The following is a 21,731-nucleotide window of genomic DNA, read 5'->3' as shown; positions in this document are numbered from 1 at the left end:
AATAATATAAATTTACAAAATATTGTGGGAATCTAGACTTCTTTTCAAAGATTAAAGTGAAATGAATATAAGAATTCTGACCTTAAAACGTTCTATATATATCCCTTAAACAAAAGGTGTAGAAATGTCTCAATAATTTTGGTCAGTAAAATAGATTATCGGTCATTCAACTAAATAAAGCAAAATCTTTAACACAGAGTCTCAAGTTTCTAGAAAAATTACTTTTATAATGCTAAAAAAAACATACAATTTACTATTGTTATTGTTAGTTATTTTTTTAATTAATTAATGATGTTTAAAATATACATGTATAGCATATTTCTTTCTTTAAATATAATCATTTATTTGCAAGCAGCGAACAATTAATTTTCAAACACAACACTAAACAAGAAACAGATTCTTCTCAATATTTTTATTTGATAATCATTCAGATAGATTCAATAGAAAGGCAACAAGGGTACTAGGGTGTATAAAAACATTACATTATGATGTAAATGAAAGAACACTTTAAAAGACAATTTCTACATTGTACGGTTACATTAACGACAAAATTAATGTCGATAAAAAACCTCCTGATCTGAGTCTCAATCTCCTGATCAAAATTTCCCAATCTCCTGATCTGAGTTTCACAGTCCATCACATGTATGTGATAGTACAAAAATAAAACACAATAAGTACATTTCTCATACACGTGTATCTGGGATTGGCTACTTTTAAAGTTGAGTAACTATTAAGATTGTTACATTTTGCATGTGTAGTTGAATTAATTTTGAAAATAATACTACACAAGTATAGAATAAGAATAACTTACGAATACTTTGTAAGTTATCCTTTGTATCAAGCTGTACAAGGGCTGCCAAAAATGCTTGAGACTCACGCATGTTCATGCTTTTTTGCGGCAGTATCCTTTGATCTATTTTTTTTCCTCTTTGATCTTTTCAATTTTGGCCAAATCTCATGCATTTGCTTAATGAAAAGTTGGCAGAACTGCTATACATGTGTCAATGAAAACTATGGCAATCGTATCCCTCAGAGCATTCTGCTCTTTGATTCTTATATGTTACCGTTATGAAACTGATATTTGAGATTGTACTTCAATAAAGAAATTGAGAACCATCTAGGTCGTTTAATAAGCATTTGATATATCTTGCCCCAGGGTTTGATTTGGAAATTATGCGCATGCGTATAGTTTTCTTGACTTTAAGGGGTTTTAGATTGAATGGTTGCTCTGGATTCCCCACTCAATTAATTAATTTATAACTCATGGGATCTTTTCTATGTATGTCTGCTATTGAGGGTTATTGTTGTTGCATAATTTTGAATCATATGCATCATTTAGATTAAAACAAATATATTCCTTATCGTAGAACACCCCTTCAGGCGAAATGGAGTCTTCCATATTATCGTTTCGAGTTGTCTCCCTTCCGGCAGTAACTACCGTGAATTCTGAATATAAACAAGACGTCGAGTATTAGCTCGTTCTGTCAATAAATGTCGTATTATATTAAAAACGAATGCAATTTAAACCGATAAATGTGTACGGAAAGGAGCCATGATGACTGACCCAAAGGAAATTAAATATTTAAAGAGTTAGGAATGGGGTTCCTCCTAGAATTAACGTAGGAAAAAAGGTGATAAGATACGAATTGAAATCTACATCTACATCTACATCATACGACGATCCATCAGCACATTGATGACTATACGTCGGCGCATCACTAACAGACACTTAATAAAATCTAATAACCAATGAGTGAAATAAAATACCTACTCTGACATCTCTCACTCTGAGTCAGTCAGTGACTGCTGTGGAAAGTAAACTTGGTATTGATAGTATAAAAAGAAAACACAATAGACCCTAATTACATTGTTTATACACTTTTATCCGGGTTTGGCTATTTTGTAACTATTTTACATGTCTGTTTGTCGTTTGAATTAGTTTTGAAAATAATATTATCCAGCTACATGCATACATGTGTCAATGAAACAATGGCAATCGTATCCCTCAGAGCAATCTGCTCCTTGATTCTTATATGTCACTGTTATGAAAGTTAGAAACTGATATTTGATATTGTACTTCCATAAAAAATGGAGAACCATCTAGGTTGTTTAATTAACATTTAATATACGTTCTTGCTACAAATCACAAGTCTAGGGTTTATTTAGGTAATTATGGGAATGCGTATGGTTTTCTTGACTTCAAGGGGTATCAGATTCAATGGTTGCTCTGGATTCCCCACTCCATTGATTTATTTGAAACTCTTGAGATCCTTTCTATGTCTGTCTGCTATTGAGGGTTATTGTTGTTGCATAATTTTAAATCATATATGCATCATTTAAATTAAAATAAATGTAGTCCACACCATAAGGTGTAACTAGAACACCCCTTCAGCCGAAATGGAGTCTTCCCTATTTTTGTTTAGAGTTGTCTCCCTTCCATAAGTAACTTCCGTCAATTCTGACTCAAAATACTATACAACATGTTGAGAAAAATTAACGCGTTCTTTTGATAAACATCGTATTATATTAAAAACGATCGCAATTTAAACAGAGGATTGTGAACGGAAAAGAGTCATGCCCACTGACCCAAAGGAAATTAAATATTTAAAGAGTTAGGAATAGGGTTCCTCCTAGAATTAACGTAGGAAAATAGGTGATAAGATAAGAAGTGAAATACCTTCTCTCACTCTCAGTGACTGCTGTGGAAAGTAAACTTGGAATTGATAGCACACAAACAAAACACAATAAGTACATTGGTCATACACTTGTATCAAGGATTGGCTATTTTTTAATTTGAGTAACTGCTGTAAATTCAGAAATTATTGCGATGTTTTTATTATTGCGAAAAATGCAACAGGGTTATAATCGCAATAATTTAAACTCGCATTTGGAAATGTTTTATATGAATTATACAGGATTTTTGTTCATGTCTCAAAAATTAAAACTGCATTATAGTCTAAAATGATCAAATCGCAATAATTTCTGAATTTACAGTATTCAGATAACATGTACGTAAATTACATTTTACATGTGCAGTTGAATTAGCTTTGAAAATAGTTATATCCAACTATACATGTATCAATGAAAACAATGGCAATCGTATCCCTCAGAGCAATCATGCTCTTTGATTTATATTTATTTGCTTGTTTTTGACAGGATGAAACCATAACGGTATTAAAAAAGGTGGATGATAATTGGTTGGAGGGAAGAAAAGGTGAAAAGATAGGAATATTCCCTGTCTCTTTTGTTGATGTAAGTATTGTATTATGATTCCATCAATCCATTATTTTCTCAAATGCTGTCCCAAATCATGTAAATATGGGTTAGAGACAGTTTCGACTATTAAAAGAGAATTCTGGGAAAATGAATAAAAGAAGCTATGATACATTTTTAAAAGAACAAAAATATGCACTACATTTTTTGTACAAAGTCAAAATATTGAACAAATAGATTTTTTTTTTAATTAGATTTTATTGTCATTAGCCCTTTCTATTTTTTTCATTGTCTACCATATATTTGTATGAGCATCACTCATGGGTATCAGGAATGTGTAAAAGACATACCTATTACAATCAACTCACCATATAACAAGTTGATGGAGGATTTCAATGTAAATACCTTGATACTGTTTTCTGTATGTTACTAGTCTGGAATGTAGATAAGTTTTGTTTATTTTCAGATGAATGATGCTGCAAGGTCTCTAATTAATTCTCAATCAAAGTAAGTCTGTCTGTAGGCTGTTAGTATGTAGATATTGTTGTTTGGGTTAACCAAAGTTGATAATTTCTTGCACAAATGTACAATATAAATTTTCACATCAGATTGAATTTTTCATTTTAAAAATTCACTCATTTAAAAATTCATTCATGGAAGACTAGCTCTTGACTGCCTGATCATTCAGAACAAACATTTAAATATTTCTAGTACTTTGATCTATAATTGTTTACTTTTTGTCGAGCCTTCGACTTTAGTCGAAAAAGTGAGACATAGCGATCATACATTCCGTTGGTGGCGGTGTCCACAAATATTCACTCTGCGGTTAAAGTTTTTGAAATTTTAATAACCTTCTTAAACTATACTGGATTTCTACCAAACTTGGACAGAAGCTTGTTTATGATCATAAGATACCATCCAGAAGTAAATTTTGTAAAAACGAAATTCCGTTGTTTCCATATTTTTCTTATAAATGGATTTAGTTTTTCTGCCAGGAAACAACACATTCACTGTGTGGTTAAAGTTTTTTAAATTTTAATAACTTTCTTAAACTATCCTGGGTTTGTACCAAACTTGGACAGAAGCTTGTTTATGATTATAAGATAGTATCAAAAAAGAAAATGTTGTAAAAATAAAATTCCATTTTTCTGTATTTTAATTATAAATGGATTTAGTTTTTCTGCTGGGTAACAAAACATTCACTCTGTGGTTCTAGTTTTTGAAATTTTAATAACTTTCTTAAACTATACTGGATTTCTACCAAACTAGGACAGAAGCTTGTTTATGATCATAAGATTGTATCCAGAAGTAAATTTTGTAAAAATAAAATTCCAATTTTTCTGTATTTACTTTTAAATGGACTTTGATTTTCTGCCAGGAAACAACACATTCACTCTGTGGTTAAATTTTTTAAAATTTTAATAACTTTCTTATACTATTTTGGATTTGTACCAAACTTGGACAGAAGCATGTTTATGATCAAAAGCTAGTATTTGGAAGGAAATTTTGTTAAAATTTTGTACCTGTGTATCTGTAGTTTACTTATAAATGGACTTAGTTTTTCTTCCAGTTAACATTACATACAGTCTGCAGTTTAAAGTTTTTAAAACATTTATTAGATTCATGAACTATCCTGGATTTTTAACAAACTTGGACAGAAGTTTCTTACAATCAAAAGATAGTATCAAGAGTAATAATTTTTTTCTCATTTTTGTTGAGCCTGCGTTTAACAGCAAAAATAGGCGAGATACTGGGTTGCGCAGAACACTTAAGAATTTTTTCACATTGTGACATGGATGGAGAGTTGTCTCATTGGCACTCATACCACACCTGTTTATACCAATCTACACACTTGACTGTCATATTTGTTTGGAGCAATACATAGTCTTGAAAGTAATGTCAAGAAATTTATTATGTGAAAAAGACGATCAGCTTTGTTTGAACTCCTTGTAAATTATTATTAAGAGTTTTCAAACATGTAACGTTTAAAGATAATAACATAACTATGAAGTCTTCTTCTACTTAATAATAATATAACATTAATCATGATTTTCAAACCAATGTAACATTTAATCCCCCTTTATATTTGAATAACTTTCAGATATTCATGAAATATTAATACTGTGTAACTGTTTACATGTATAAAGTGAACTTCATTTATTCAAAATCTTAAGTGCTTGTTGTTTAATCTTGCAGACATAAGTTATTTATAACATGCTTTTTACAAACAAGAATTAACGTAAAGCAGTTAATTTTAAATAAAAACATTTTTTGCTCCCATTAGTAATTGGGTTACTGTTTAACTTTTATTTGTAAGTGTTGAATTCTGTAACAGATTAGTTTGTTGTAATATACTGTGGATTCATTTATTTTTGCAGGTACCATTTTTCGTGGATTAAAGAAAATTTGCTATTGCATTTTTCATTAATATTATATTTCATGGTTTTGCTTAAGTCTGCATACATTTCTATAGAAGAATTAAAGCTTCATTGAACACTTAAATTCTTGGTTTCTTTAAACCCACGAAATCCATAAAAATTGGTTACAGACAAAAATACTAATAAATTCACACAGTATACATGGTATATTAAGATAAGTTTGAGAAGGAGTTGACTATGCATATTATAAATATCTGATTTCTGTATAATCATAAGTGATTAATGTTGAATTATTGAGTACCAGTTTTCATGGTCTGATTAGGGATAAAAAGTTAATCACTTGTTTGGAAAGTGTTACTGCATTCTTCAAAAGCTTAATCATTTTAATGTTTAGTCTAAATTTTAATTTATTTTCGTAAAGAAAATCAATATTGATCTATCTTTGCACAAGCATTGCATATTTAAAATGATGGTTTTGAGGCATACTAGATATCGGTTGGGAATTTTAACTTTAAAACCACCATGAATGAAAATTTTAGCATCACATGCTTAAGTGATTTTTAAGAAATTTGCGTCTCTCCATTTCATTTTATTGTTGTTTTACTAGTGTTAGTTTCCTTGAAAACTGGTTTCCATTAGTAGAATTGATTTTAACAATATATATATTAAGTGTTGTATAATATCAATATTTGTATGTATGTTTGTATTTCTTGTGATCTTTGCTAGCTATATATATAGGTTGTATGATTTTCTGTTTTTAACATTCGTTTTCAGTCCTTCCTTGCATGCTGGTAATTTAATTTTGCATGATCAAGGTTCTGGGGATGGAGTGCCACATTCCTCTCCCCTTTCTTCTTTGGGTACTCAAATGCCACAACAGAAGCGGCATTCATATACAGCATCTCCTCAGAAATCATCAACGGCAGCTAGTCAGCATAATAGAAGGTAACAACTGTCAATAATGTGTGCTTTTATTTGATTTCCTCAGAAATCTCTTACGACAGCTAGTCAGCATAATAGAAGGTAACGACTGTTGATAGTGTGTTTTATTTGATTACCATTGAAAATAAAAAGTACAACACAGTTTTTTATTGTTTAACCTCCCTCCTTTTCTAGCTTCATAACCAATGATACCTGTGGTAGCTTCTTTTTCCTTATTTTAATACTCCCTTTGGTGAATTGGAAAAAAAACTTGTGGCTTTGAAAGTCTACAAATACAATTAGGGATGTAAATATATATGATATTAACCCACAGGTTAACAATTTTACATCTGTCTTAAGGCAAATGTTGCCCCTTGAAGAAAGTGCATGGTCTTATGAACACTCATGCTGGAAAAACAAAAAAATATCATTTACTGCTTTTTATGCTGACATTTTAAACCTTTTGCTCTTATACAGATATATAACAATGACGTGGTACCAAGTTTAATTTGATATTGTATGACAAAAAAACAAAAACATGCTACCATTGTTGAGTGTATTTTCTCTAAAGCATGTGTTAACAGTATGAGTTATTTCCCTTCTATAAACTACGTTTATTGATTTTGTCATGGTATGTGCTTCCTGTAGTATCAAATATGTTGGTTTATTGTTATTTTTTACTGTCACTAGGAAATGTAATCATGTATTAAACAGAGTATGTAAAATTTAAGACATGTATGCAGTACATGTATAAACATTTTTTATATCGACTCCTTTTTTTTTCTTTTCTAAGTATTCTTTGAATTATAATTAAGTAAATATTAACTTATAAGCGTGATACATCTTGAAAGCAAGCAAAAGAAGAAACAATAGAATGGACTGATAGATTTAAATTTTATCATATTAACCTTCTTATTGTAAGAAATAATTAATGAAAAAAATCTGTTAAGTAAGTCCCTCAGCATCACTGCTCCTCTGGTTCCAAATTGAAAATCTGTCAAATCAAAGAATTGAAAATGAATTTTTTTCCCCAGATAAGTACTTTTATCTGCCATTACTTCAGTTTTCAATGTGAGCCAAAGCTTTCTTATTTTTTGGAAAATTGATTCTTTAATAAGTAATTTCCCTTTTTAAAGGTTTCATTTGTCTTTTTACATCACATGTTTTAAGAAGACCATTTTGAAATTTCACTTTTATTTCAGATCTCTAGAGTTAAGCAGCAGTGGGAATTTGGTAATTGTACCATCTCCTCAACTTCCCAGTAGGTCAAGGTCACCACCACCAGTACCAGTCCATAATAGTCAGTCAGCTACCTCAGCTCTTAAAACCTCCGTTTTATCTAGTAAATCTTCTGTGACCAGTAGAAACTCATCATCCACAGCTAGCAAACCTTCATCCTCCACAGGGAGTAAACTTAATTCAGCATTTCAGGTAAATATTTTGGTTTGATATAATTAATGTGGGTTAAAGTTTAATTTTGGGCTTTCTAAGTACAACATCCATATTGGTTCAAAGTATGGAATGCTTGATTAAAACTATCTTATTTTTAACTTAGTTTAAACTTATTTTATTTGCTAATTTAAAGATAAACTAGAACACACCCGCGAAATCGCGGGCATTCAGAGCTGAGTTAAAAGTATGTAAAGTGTTGTTAGAAGTTTTATACCTCCTCCTTCATTTCCAAAATTCCCAATTTTGGTTTTCTATCAATTTCAATATGAACATACATTTAGTATGTTATGAACATTTAAGTTAGGAGCCTGTAGTTCAGTGGTTGTCGTTTGTTTGTGTGTTACATATTTGTTTTTCGTTCCTTTTTTTGTACATAAATAAGGCCGCTAGTTTTCTCGTTTGAATTTTTTTACATCGTCATTTCGGGGCCTTTTAAAGCTGAGTATGTGGTATGGGCTTTGCTCGTTGTTGAAGGCCGTACGGTGACCTATAGTCGTAAATTTCTGTGTCATTTTGGTCTCTTGTGGAGAGTTGTCTCAACATGGCAATCATACCACATGTTTATTTTTTGTTATCAATGAATTTTGTAAAATATTTAATGATCTTTAATGAATGGAGAATTTCAGAAAAGGTATCAAAAGTTCACATGAATAATTTTAGCGCTTATCTGTATATTACTATATAAATAAAGTGTATTTACTTTCAATTCTTAGTTTAGTAATCGATCCATGGTGGTCAATTGACATAGTATACAGACTCTCTCCATTTAATAATCTCTGAACAGAATCAAAATACACTTTATACGTACTATTTGTTTGTTCAAAGTATACACAGAAAAACGCAAACCGGAAGTATAATCTGACTTAAAATTTCGTCCAATGACGGGACAATATCCAGATGCCTTTTTTCTCGTTTTTCTCCCAAAATAACTCAATCTGAATAATCATATGAATGGATGACAAATGCGACTATGCACTGTACATATAGGACACAGAGTCGTGTTGATTAATTATTGTGGAAAGAAGAGAAGCGACACCAAAAATGAGGTCTTCTCGTTTAATAGTATAGATGATGAGACACAAGTAAATCATAATTCAGAAGTCTTCTCCATAGTTCTTAACCTAATGAAAGGGCTTTCAAATCATACAATCATCCATATTATTTTTTTTGCCACCACACCATGTTGCCACTTTAATTAATGTTTTATCTTTCTTTCTATAATTTGTAATGTTAGTGCTAATAATATAAAGTCCATATCTTGAATACATATTGAAGAAAAATCATTAGTCAATATTGTGGACTAATTATTTTTTTTGGGAGAATACCGATTTTCATGGATTTCTTGGGTATAGAGAAATACAGTCGACTCTCGTTATCTCGAAGTCAGCCGGACCAGAGAAATATTTCGAGATACATGTAGTTCGACTCAAACGAAAACCGGAAGTTTGACAGAACAAGGGACACAACTCTTGCTTAGCTTGGTAAAGCTAAAATAAATCCGGATGAATATTGGAAGGGGATCGATATTCTGGTATCAGATCGATGTATTTGTTTGTCATGGTCTTTCATTATTATAATAACATTACTTTTACTTTTTTAATTGTTTCAGATACATTTTTTTCCTATGGCTTTTATCCGAGAGAGTAATTTCCAATCGATAGTTTCATTATTCAGGTCGTTTATAGTTGACAAAATGGTTTATTCTCGGATACAAGAGATTTTAGATAATTTAGATTTCTCTCATTTTGTTTTATCTCGCTCTTTCTTTTCAAAAGAAAACACAACAAGATTAAAAACGCCGATTGAGTAGTTTTTAGGTGATCATCAATTGAAGTCATAATCCTTACTTTATACACACCCAAGCTCATTAGTTTAAATAACAATTAATTGTTTTGTAAACATTTTAAATACTTTTTCATGAACAATAACAATGAATCACTAATTATTTATAAAAATTCTATAAAAGAAAATCTCAGGTAAACACTCGTGGAAATAGCATGTCATAAATCATTACAGTGGTCAGTGACATGAAATTTAATTACACGTGTATTGTCAGATTACCTCTTCGATCCATTAAAATGCCGGATGTCATGTTTTGACATAATATGTATTAGTTCGAGATAAATTATGAATTTTGAATGCTTTTGTAAACCCTGGGATTGTTAATTTAGTTCGACTCAACCGAAATTTCGACTCATCCAATATCGACTCATCAGAAGTTGAATTACATACATTTATATGGAACAAAGTTCGGGACCACGTGAAAACTTCGACTCATCCGAAATTTCGAGTCAACCGAGTTCGAGACAACGAGAGTTAACTGTACCAATTTAAAGTTGAAACGTAGTACAAAAAATTTCTATATGCAGGTTGTAGCAAAATTACGGAATTAACATAATTTATAGGGCGAAATATTTAATAAGCCCGAAAATTTACCTGTTCCTATTAAAAAAAAACCAGTTGAATTCTTTCAGGAACCTGGAACTTCTAGAAAGTTTGACAATTCAACAGAAGCACAGACAGGACCAGCAATAGTAGATGCCTCTAAAATTTCTGGTATTAATAGTCCTGTGTAAGTACTAGTTTAAGTATATTCTTCAATGATCAAGCAAATATTTTAAAGTTCTAAAGAGTTTTAGTGGGTATTTTGTTAGTTGGAAAGACTTGCTAATCGATCCATTGATCTTGTGGTAGCTTGCTTGCCTAAAGTATAGGAGGTTTGGGTTCAACATATGAATGTTTGACATCCTAGTCCTTTTATAACAGGTCACTGGTGGATCCTTGTCTCATTTGTATTCATACCACAAACATTTTTAAATTGGGTTGTGGTTTTTTTTGCTGTTAACCTTAGTTAGTTTAAACATAATTATTTATAGTGGATTGGGAAACAAGTTTTGCAACTTATATTAATCCCTTTCACTTTGCGGGTGCGAGTGCTGCCTTGTAGCGGCATTAGCCTGCTCTTTTTCGAAATCTACAAGGGTGTTTTTAACGTGCAAGAGATATGGCTCTCTCTTAACACGGGTCAGCCATTTATGGTCCCCTTCTGATGGACTATCATCGTTCCCTCAAGACCATACTCGCAAATGGTGTCAAGGGTTAGCCGAAAATTCAGTCCCTGAAATTTTCATCCAAGACAGAAATCGAACCAGGAACCTGTGTGTTATTAGTCAGATGCACTAACCACTACACCACAGCTGTTTACCTGCATGAAGCATTTAGGAAATATTTGTTTGCTCTTAGTAATGATAATGTGCCCATAAGGGGTTACATGTCTTTGCACAGTCTTCTTCTTTTTGAAACCAGAGCATATATGCTAAATAGCTCAGTGTCTTAGTATTGATATCTAGGATAATTTTTTTTTTATTAAATTTTGTAGATATACAGCATTATTTAATTATAAACCCCACAGAGAGGATGAAATAGAACTGAGGAAGGGAGATTATTACACTGTGTGTGATAAATGTCAAGATGGGTGGTTTAGAGGACAGTGTTTAAAGACGGGAAAACCTGGTGTTTTTCCTGGCAATTATGTTCAAATGGTCAGGTAATGTATTAGATTTTTGAGTATTTTATTTGTAGTACTATTAACTTAGATTGAAAGTTATACTGTAGAAAGTATGACATATTTTGCATTGGAGTTATTTCCCTTGGGCTCTTATATCGGAGGACAAAGATGATAATTTTCTTATTTCGTCTTACCAAGTTTAAACATGTGATACAAGGGAATCGGATAAGAGATTCTTACTGGCTTATTCTTTTTCAATAAGTGTATAAGATTTTTTTTAAATATTGATTTTCACCTGAAATTGATTGAGAAATCTGAAAATAAATCCCTCTTTTCATTTTATTTTGATCTTTTTTTCAGGTTACCAAGTGCATTTCTTCCTGTCAGTGGTAATGTGATGAACATTCATTCAAAAGGAAGCCATTCTCTGGCGTCATCGTCGTCAGCTCCTGCTGTAACTACTTTGTCAGGTCACAGAACAAGTACATCACCAATCAGGCCAGGGTCTACACCATCACTTCAAAATTCATCATCACAGCAAGCAGAGTCATCTTCTGGTCCCCCTCCCATTACACCAAGAAGCTCAAAATCATTAGCCAAACTTTCATCATCAGCACCATCACGATCAGCAGCTAACAGTAAAACCTCATCTCATTCTTCAGCTAGTAACAAATCGTCAGCGACAAAATCAACAAATTCTGGATCATCGTCACCTAGATCAGCTTCTAGTAGATCATCATCATCATCATCACTGAAGCCAGCAGACAGCAGTGGAACAAAAGCGAAATCCCCACACCGCCACACCAATCATAATGGTCCAACAGTAGGTATTGAAGGTCATCTTGACCTTAGTGTGACCTCAGGACATTCCAGTCATCGTACATCTAGCTCAAAACAAGTTGTTTACAGAAAGCCTAATGCTGTTGGGATGCCACAAGTAACGTCTGCCTCCTCAAATATTACACCACCTAATGTTGTGGCTGGGGCAACAGGTGAAATACCTGGGATCAAGGATAATAAGGTTTGTATATCATACTTTTATTTTATAAGTTTTGGTTTATGATAAGTAATTTAATAGATTTCTAGATCAACACTTTCATATTTTAAAAATTCCCAAGAAAATCCTAAGATTGGGTTAGACCAAAAAGGCAATCCCAGTAAAAAACTCTTTCAATATGCAATTTTATGTCCAAGTAAAGCATAATATCATTCTGATTTTAGGAAAACATCTGGCGTTCTTCAGTCGGGGAAATTAAGCATGAGCAGTCAAGTTTGTTCTACGTTTGTAAACAATATTCCTATTATTGTGTATACAGTTTGATTGCAATTATTTTTTGTTTAAATCAGAATGCTTCATCATGATAAATGTATTATTCTGTTTGGTTATTTTAAGATTTCAGATACTATAGTATATAAACAGTCCTTCTTTACAGAGTTTTTGATTTCAATTTTTTTATTATTTATAAATAGAAGGACAAGAAAGAAAAGGAAAAACTAAGTCTGGTAAAAAGACTGACCTCTGGTAAGAGCAAGAAATCAAAATCCCCTGGACTTGAAAGTGATGGGTCTGGTACTGAGAGTATTGTTAATCATGTCAGGTAAGTGTCTAATTTAGAGAAATTCTTTATATCCATTTTCCAAATAACAGCTGATGCATATATTAAAATTATATTTTGGTCAAATTTTTGTTATGTCTGCAATTCTCTGTAAAACTTTACTTGATGGGAACCAATGGTCTAAAGATCTGTTTTATAGTCATGCAGCATGTCATTTGAATTTGATAAATGTTACAAAACAATTCCATACCATATCTGTCACCAGATTTTAATGATCCATTTTATTACTCATGGAATTATTAATGCTCTGTAGGAAAACTAGTGGAATCATGCCAAAACTGGTAAAGTAATTAAGAAAGGCATTAGACAACATTGAATGGTAGTTCTAGTTAATTCAAAATGTTTGTAGTTAGATGCATTTCTGGTTTTTTTTCAGATCTGGGTCTTGTCCAGCAGATAGTAATAGTCTGTTTGGAGCAGAGGGAAGTCAGCATATGAAAACTGGTTCCTTTGATTCTACTGTTCCTCTTGTACCTCAGCAAAAAATTAGTAGACCAAAACCTGTAGTTAGAGAAAAGTAAGTAAAACTTTTGAAATCATTCAAAAAAGTAGGGGATTTTTCTGTGTCATGTGAAACTAATTTGTTTCTATGAATGTAAGGCAAGTCAATAAGGTTTCAGAGAACATTTAAATGCATATGAAACCTCAAATTAAAACAAATGATGCATATATGTTTTTTATAACAAAATGGATAGTTTTCATTATTAAACTTATGTACATATACTTTTTTCTGAAGAAAATTCTTTAATTTGTCCACATTTGACGAAGCATACTTTTTTTTAAAAGCTTGCTTCCAGGAAGCAATTCGCCAACATATTTTTGGTATGCAAAGTGACCTTAGCGTGACCCTTCTCGTAAAAATCTGGTGATTGCAATACGCATGGATCTGTCACTGAAATAAACTATTATCTGATTGTACATGATGAACACGTGCTGAATATCCATGCTTTTTTGTTGACTGTTTACTATAAGGTGACAATCAGTAAACTTCGGTGTCAAAACACGGCATTTAATGAGCTGCCATATTTGTTAAATCATAACAGACAGAGAGAGAAAAAATTGAGGATTATGCAATATATTTGCGTAAAAAATTATAAAATTGAAACTCAGAAGACTAAGTTTATGATATATACATGCATTGGTTCAAGAATTGGATAATCATTATTGTTCACCAGTTGCTCGTTTCATGTGACTTTAATGAATTTTGATGATGTCACATGCGACAACACATTTTGAAATGAAAGGACCACTAGGGCAATATGGTTTCACAAACATCTTGATTCAGAACTTTTTTTTTAAAATAAGGGATGTCTTGTTATTTGGTATCCGTCTCATTGATTAATTCTCTGAACATCATATGAGAATTCTCATTTATGAGCTGCATTGGATGGATATCAACCTTATACAGATAAATATCAATACATAGATATTATTTAAGAATTGAATGCTTCTTTTTGTAACTTCATGAGGGTGTAAAAGCATTGACCGAAGTACATTTTGAATGAGCGCTTCCGCGCTTCATACTAAAAATGTGCGCACAGTTAACGCTTTTACAACCCTATGAAGTTTCAAAAAGAAGCATTCAATACTTATAATTACATTTGTTTAGCTATGATCATGAAAATACGAATTTTATTATTGTTTCATTTAATTCACCTGTGCACTTTATTGTGTGACCACGTGTTATCATGAATGAAAAGTTTTATTGAGCATTGCAATTGCTTACGGAATAACATGTGATGTGCAGTTAGCCAATCAGAATAAAGTATCATAATGAAACATACATCTAATGTAATTATTTCTCTACACAAAAATTGTAACTGTTTGAAAACTGTGATGTTATAAGAAAACAAGACTAAATTCCTTTTTCCGCAATCAATCAAAGTCTAATAAATGTCATGATTCCACTCACTTCCTTAAGGTCGACTTCTATCTGAAGCAGCTCATATATCTAGATTTATTTTTCTGTTTGTAAAGTTAGATATACCATGTTTTACAGATACAGGTGTGTTGTTCCTTATCCACCTCAGAGTGATGTTGAACTAGAACTTAAAGTAGGAGATGTTGTTTATGTTCACAAGAAAAGGGAAGATGGATGGTTTAAAGGAACACTTCAACGATTGGGAAAAACTGGACTTTTTCCTGGAAGTTTTGTAGAAAAATGTGAAAATGTATGAAAATTATCATAACAGCACAATGAATGCAAGTGTTAATACATGTATGCAGTAATGTCCATGTATGTGAAATTGTTTTATGATATGATATTGTGTAAGTTCTTTAGAAGTGTTGACTAGTTTTTGTGATGTTTGAATATTTGAAAGTTAAATAGTTATTGATTTTATGGTTTCATATTTTTCACAGGACAAATATTTTTTTATTAATTTGTATATAAAAAAAAGGAACCCAATGAAAATTCCTTCCCAACTAATAAGAGTTCATAGAACAAATGGAATTGTTTTTGTTTTGAAAGTTTAAGAATGGGGTAGGTGAACCATTTTCTTCTTACAGAACATGTCAACTTCAATGTCATTTGGTCCCTGGTGGAGAGTTGTCTCATTGACATTCATACCACATCTTTTTATTTTAATGTGTATAGAAATTCTAAAATAAAGATTTTAAACTTAAGAAAGCTCAGCTAGCAACAATAGGAGGATAGAACAAACCCCTGATAAATAAATGTTGCATTTTTTTTCAAAACTATTAAAAAACAAGATATAAAGCAATGTTGGCATTTATATCACTGTGTCAGTCAATTTTGTAAATATTACATGTTTAGTACCACACTTATCATAATACTGTATTAGCATACAGTGTATATTTAAACTTAGTGCTGTTACCTCACCTGAATTAAGGACTATTTGAGGATTATCATGTGTCATCTATTCGACTATCATTTGTTTACATTCAATATCATTCATGTCATCTTATGAATGGTACCACTTTGGCATGAAAGCACTAGAAAATGGAAAAAAGGGTATCTGCCAAAATTTAGGTCTTAAATTAATTACACTATTTAGTACAATCAAATTTTAAAAGTTTCATACTGAAAACTTCCTGGTTATTAACAGTTTCTACATGACACTTTAACTTGTCTGTTCCAGAACTGTGTATGTAAATACTTTTGATATTTGGTAATGTTGGAAATAAAAGTTAAGATTGTTGCAGCAGAATAAAAATTATAATGCAATGTAATTCATCTTGCACGACAAATGCCTGTTTTGGTATAATAATTTGTTTATTTATACATGCTGGCCTATGTATTTACTTGATATTAAATTGTATATAATATTCATTTATGCCCTCTATTGTACATTTTTCAAGATGAGATTGTCAATATTATTATTGGGCTTTGACCTTTTACTTTGTTTGAGGTCATATGCAATGTTCTTGATGCATTTTAAAATTCTGAGAACGGAAAATAGGTTGTTATGGAAAACTATTTTTTTCATGTCTATTAAAAATATTCTAAAAAAAAAATGTATGCTGAATATATATATCTACATACTTCTTTATAACAAATTCTTCAAAATAATTTTTCATGGATATTTGTAGGCTGTATTTTAATTATGATTGAAAAAAAAAGTTACATTGAAAACCTTCTATTAATGGAGATAAATAGCAATTTTTTCAATACCATTTATTTTATTTGATCTGAAATGTATATCATAAATTGGAGTGCATTCAGCAATTTTGTCAATTGACTAACAAAAATATATGTATAACTTGACCTTAAATAAGACAAAGAAACAAAATGTTATAGTATAGTTAAATAACCTGTCTATATGATATTTCTATGTGTAATTTTAGTTTAAGAAAAATATGATGTTGTATGGTAGTTGCTACTGTCTTTTGTTCATGTTTATGACAGCAATACAGTTATTAATGGTTTTCACTTGTTTATTGAAGAGACAAGTGTACTCAGGATATTTTAATTCAGAAATCTATTTTAAGTACAAAAATACAATTACTGTCAACTTATTTTTGTTCCTCCTAACAGAAGTTCCACTGGAAACTTTGTTATAAACAATGTCCTGTTGGAATAAATATTCTATACCATTTATTCCTAGGAACATTTACCGAAATAATTCCAGTGGAAATAATATTCCAAAATATTGTTTCCATTTGGAACTTATATTATGAAGAAACTTCTATTCCGTGATATTACAAATGTATAGATGTTAAAATTTCAACCAATGTATTTACTAACTGTCTGTATAAGGTGAGATGAAAACAGCAATTTTTGTACAGTTAAACTTTGTGTAGAAACAGCTTAAATGGTGATAATATGTGCTTCCATCTGACAATTATAGGCGAAAATACATCAGTCAGTATTGTTCTGTGATATATCATGTGATATAAGTATGCCACCTGTCGTAGTCATGTGACTTTCATTGCAATTCATCCATTCTGTAGTCATGTGACCTTCATTTCAATTAATCAATGTTGTAGTCATGTGACCTTCATTGCAATTAATCAATGTTGTAGTCATGTGACCTTCATTGCAAATCATCCATGTTGTAGTCATGTGACCTTCATTGCAATTCATCCATGTTAAAGTCATGTGACCTTCATTTCAAATCATCCATGCTGTATTATAGATGTCAAAAGTTTTATTTTGTGAAATATAAGTATATTGTCATCTCAGAGACGGCATTAAAAATTTTAATGACCACAAAATTTTATGTTAAACTGCAATATATAAAGTAAAAAAAATTGGTCATGTAAAGATTGATTATTTTATATGCTGAGGAATACATGTAATAAAAGTGGTATAGAAGTTAAAATTTTGAAATCTATCCATAGATAATTCTTTGTGAACTATAGAAATGAATTTTCTTGAAGTAAACTAATACAACGATATGTTTCTTACAGAACCATTAAAGAACATTGAAGGTCAAAAACTAGTATGGAATAATCAAAGTTTACATTATCAGAGGCACACTTGAATTCAACGTATTATTTCATTGATTATGTCCTATATTCTCAAACTTGTAAACCTTGATATTTTTTTACAGGACATCATAACACTGCCACAGAAAGCTTATAAAAAAAAATTTGTCAAAAATGTACTGAATAACTGTATGCATGCTCTTTTTTACCTCATTTATAGATAATGCATAATGTACACATTGTCATAATTATTTTTATTTCATTATGTAGATACTCGTAAGGATAACAATAACTGGACAATAATACTTGACCATAGCAAACACTTAATACTACATATTTGAATACATGACTTTTAAAAAACTGAAGTCCATAATGCCATTTTCAATTCTAATTCAGACATGCAAAAATTTTTAATTATATGTATATTGTCTTACCCATTGTCAAATAAACTTGATGTTTCTTGGTTTTACATTGTATTAATAAAGGTATTTTATAGAGACAGTTATCAGTAATGAACATTTTTAAAGTAAACCTTTGTAAGAGATCCAACTTGATTTACCTTGTTCTGTGAAGTATTATACTGACTTACCAAATCATTCAAGTGAATGATTATTTTAAACAATAAAAGGATGTGATTTGACATTGTATGTACCTAGATATTGAATGTACCATTGTAAACTTTCCAACTTTATACAATTATGAGTAGACCTCAAAAAGACAATTAGTTTATAAAAATCTTAAATTACTTCCTATTGACCTTTCTGGTCTTTTTATGTGATATATGGCTACTGTGTGGATCTTAAAAAAACTTAGAAGATGGTATGGATGGGAGTGTGGATCTTCTTTTCTTTAACTTTTGTTCTTCTTTATTCTATATTCTATATTCTTTTTGACTATATTCTATATTCTTTTTTTTTGTTCTCTTGTTCACCTATTCTATATTCTTCATATTCAATCACTCATTATTCTTTTTTTGTCCATTTTTCTCTTTTCTTCATTTTTTTCCCTTTAATCTATCTGTATAAAAACCCTATCTATTCCTCTTCTATGTTAAATCCAGTTTGAAATTGGACTAACGTTTTAAAGTATTCCATTTTAGAAAGGCAAGTAGTCCAAGAGTGGTAAAGAAGTCATTTTTTAAATATCCTAAACACAGGTCATTCTAAATTTTTAAAAATGAAGATTTGTATTACATTTCTGTTAAGGGTATATACACAACTAGCTTAATATAATCCTATAATAATGTACAGTGTTTATAAACTTGTAGAAAATTATTTGATGTTAGATATTATTAATAGGTATAACAGTTATGACAAACCCAGGCAATCAACACAAAGTAAGATTACATCCCCTTTTTTCATATTTAGAGAAAAAGAACACATAATCATAGACAGATAGTCATTTTTTTTTCTCCCAATTTGGAATCAATTGACCATTTAATCAAAAATGCATTACAGTTTAGATAGAAGTTCAAATAATTCTCAAATTCTATCTTTAATGATTCCCTTGTGAAATAAGTAACTACTTATACATTTACTTTTGATAAAGGAAATTAAGTTTGACTAACCATTTAACATGAACACATGCATGCTACATAGGTTTAATGTATATTTCGGAAATATAAAAAATCTATGTATCTGAAGTATGAATTCTTTTTTAATAAACTCTTAAGGTGGTACCTAACACTACAGGGAGATAACTCTGTAAAGTCAGCTTAATGTTTTAATTACATTGTGTTGTAAAGGGAATATTAAGCTTCTCAATGATCAAAATTGGTGTTTGTCAAAATGCTATATAACCAGTGTAATTTTTCTGACAAAACGGTTGGTTCAAAATTTTTATATTTTTGTTAAAGGGTCAAAGTAAATACTTTGACAAAATTTTATGAAAATTAAACAAGCCAAATTAATTTTAGTGAAAGTGTTGGGTACCACCTTAAAAAGCTATCTTGAACGAGTGTTAATTGTGATATTAGAGGTCAGATTTGCATGTTTATGAACTCTCTAACTATAATATCTCATCTGAAGAATTAAACACCAATTTTCAACAGTTAATGCTTTATATATTGTTATATTTAAGAGGTATGTTATCAAATACATTTGACTCATTATGTTGTAGTTTATAACTCATGTTGGTCTTGATGAATTATTTTTTAGCAATTTATTTAAAATATACATACACAAAAATGTGTATCTGAAATTTGTAAACAATAAAACAGATAAAATATTTGTTTAGATGTTTTTCCTATAATTTTATGCATTTCAGGTGGAATCAAGGAAGTTGAATAGATCAATATTAAAGATGTTTAAGAGAAAGTGGGCCCATTCAACCTATTAAAGTATTTGCTAACACCTAATGTTTTTCTGACACAGTACCTCAACCCTAGTATTTATGGTGACTTTGGCTATAGGTGGTTGAGGAATGGAAGATTGATGAAAAAAAATGTGTGAAACTTTCTAAATATGTGATTCTTAAGTTTTTCTAGATAGATCTTAATATTGTAATAATGTTAAGACTAATTGTTCTGGTTCTGTGTTTAGATGCCATTATTGAGATTAATTGTGTAGTAAATTGGGAATTATCACAGTATTGATAGTCTAAGAGTGGAATGTGTTTTCTATACAAGAAGATTGGAACTAAATTTCTGAAGTCAAAATCACAGTTTAACATCACCTAGATGAATAAACTCATCATACATATCAGGACTAAATTTTGAATATACGCCAGATGCCCGTTTCATCTACAAAAGACTCATCAGTGACACTCGAATCCAAAAAAGTTAAAAAGGCCAAATAAAGTACAAAGTTGAAGAGCATTGAGGAACAAAATTCCTAAAAGTTTTGCCAAATACAGCTACGGTAATCTATGCCTGAGGTAGAAAAGCCTTAGTATTTCAAAAATTCCAAATTTTGTGAACAGTAAATTTATAAATATAACCATATCAATTATAATTAATGTCAGCACAAAAGTGCTGACTACTGGGCTGGTGATACCCTTGGAGAAATAAATCTCCACCAGCAGTGGCATCGACCCAGTGGTAGTAAATTAACTCATCATAGATACCAGGACTAAATTTTGTATATACGCCAGACGCGCGTTTCGTCTACAAAAGACTCATCAGTGACGCTTGAATCCAAAAAAGTTAAAAAGGCCAAATAAAGCACGAAGTTGAAGAGCAAATGAGGACCAAAATTCATAAAAGTTTTGCCAAATACAGCTAAGGTAATCAATGTCTGAGGTACCATATCAATGATCATTCATGTCGGCACAAAAGTGCTGACTACTTGGCTGGTGATACCCTCGGGGAAATAAATCTCCATATGACATTGACTTTGGTAGTTTTCAGTGTTTACCAATAATTGTTTTGTCTAGATTTGATGATCAAGAACTGTTGCAGATTATTTTGTTTGACACTCTGAGCTTAAGAACAGACTGTACATAGCTCTGCCTTTTCATCAAAAATTGAAATAAACTTTGTGCTAACATATTTTTTAACCTTGTCTAATCCAACTAATTCCCAGCCACATGATCCACATCCACAAACACAATTAGCATACAGTATTTATTTTAAATCGTGTCAAATACATAACAGTTCTGATAATTCCTTTATGCTATTTCATTATTAGGGTCCCGCCAAAGGTGGTCGCCTATAGTGACGAGTCTGTCCGTCCGTAACACTTTGGGTCCGCTCCATATCTAGAGAACCATTATGATTTCATACTGTTCCGTTTATATATTGTATTATATATGTAT

At 30.9% G+C, this 21,731-nt stretch overlaps 1 protein-coding gene across 2 annotated transcripts in view; it reads left to right on the top strand.

Annotated features, from left to right (window-relative positions):
* LOC139484985 (E3 ubiquitin-protein ligase SH3RF3-like) overlaps positions 1-20,207 on the top strand; it is a 28,402-nt gene extending 8,195 nt beyond the window's left edge. Inside the window, exons 5-15 of one of the 2 annotated variants that reach the window (XM_071269066.1) lie at positions 3,157-3,252; positions 3,680-3,720; positions 6,366-6,536; positions 7,715-7,943; positions 10,439-10,536; positions 11,344-11,511; positions 11,833-12,493; positions 12,943-13,070; positions 13,465-13,605; positions 15,088-19,650; positions 19,922-20,207. In XM_071269066.1, the coding sequence (XP_071125167.1) occupies positions 3,157-3,252; positions 3,680-3,720; positions 6,366-6,536; positions 7,715-7,943; positions 10,439-10,536; positions 11,344-11,511; positions 11,833-12,493; positions 12,943-13,070; positions 13,465-13,605; positions 15,088-15,265 (1,911 nt within the window). In that variant the 3' untranslated portion in view covers positions 15,266-19,650; positions 19,922-20,207. The remainder of the gene's footprint in view (positions 1-3,156; positions 3,253-3,679; positions 3,721-6,365; positions 6,537-7,714; positions 7,944-10,438; positions 10,537-11,343; positions 11,512-11,832; positions 12,494-12,942; positions 13,071-13,464; positions 13,606-15,087; positions 19,651-19,921) is intronic. The other variant, XM_071269067.1, reaches the window with a different exon arrangement.
* Positions 20,208-21,731: the final 1,524 nt, after the last annotated feature.

Source organism: Mytilus edulis, chromosome 8 (genome assembly GCF_963676685.1).
Source record: "Mytilus edulis chromosome 8, xbMytEdul2.2, whole genome shotgun sequence".
Taxonomy (NCBI): domain Eukaryota; kingdom Metazoa; phylum Mollusca; class Bivalvia; order Mytilida; family Mytilidae; genus Mytilus; species Mytilus edulis.
This window is presented reverse-complemented; position numbering and strand designations above follow the sequence as displayed.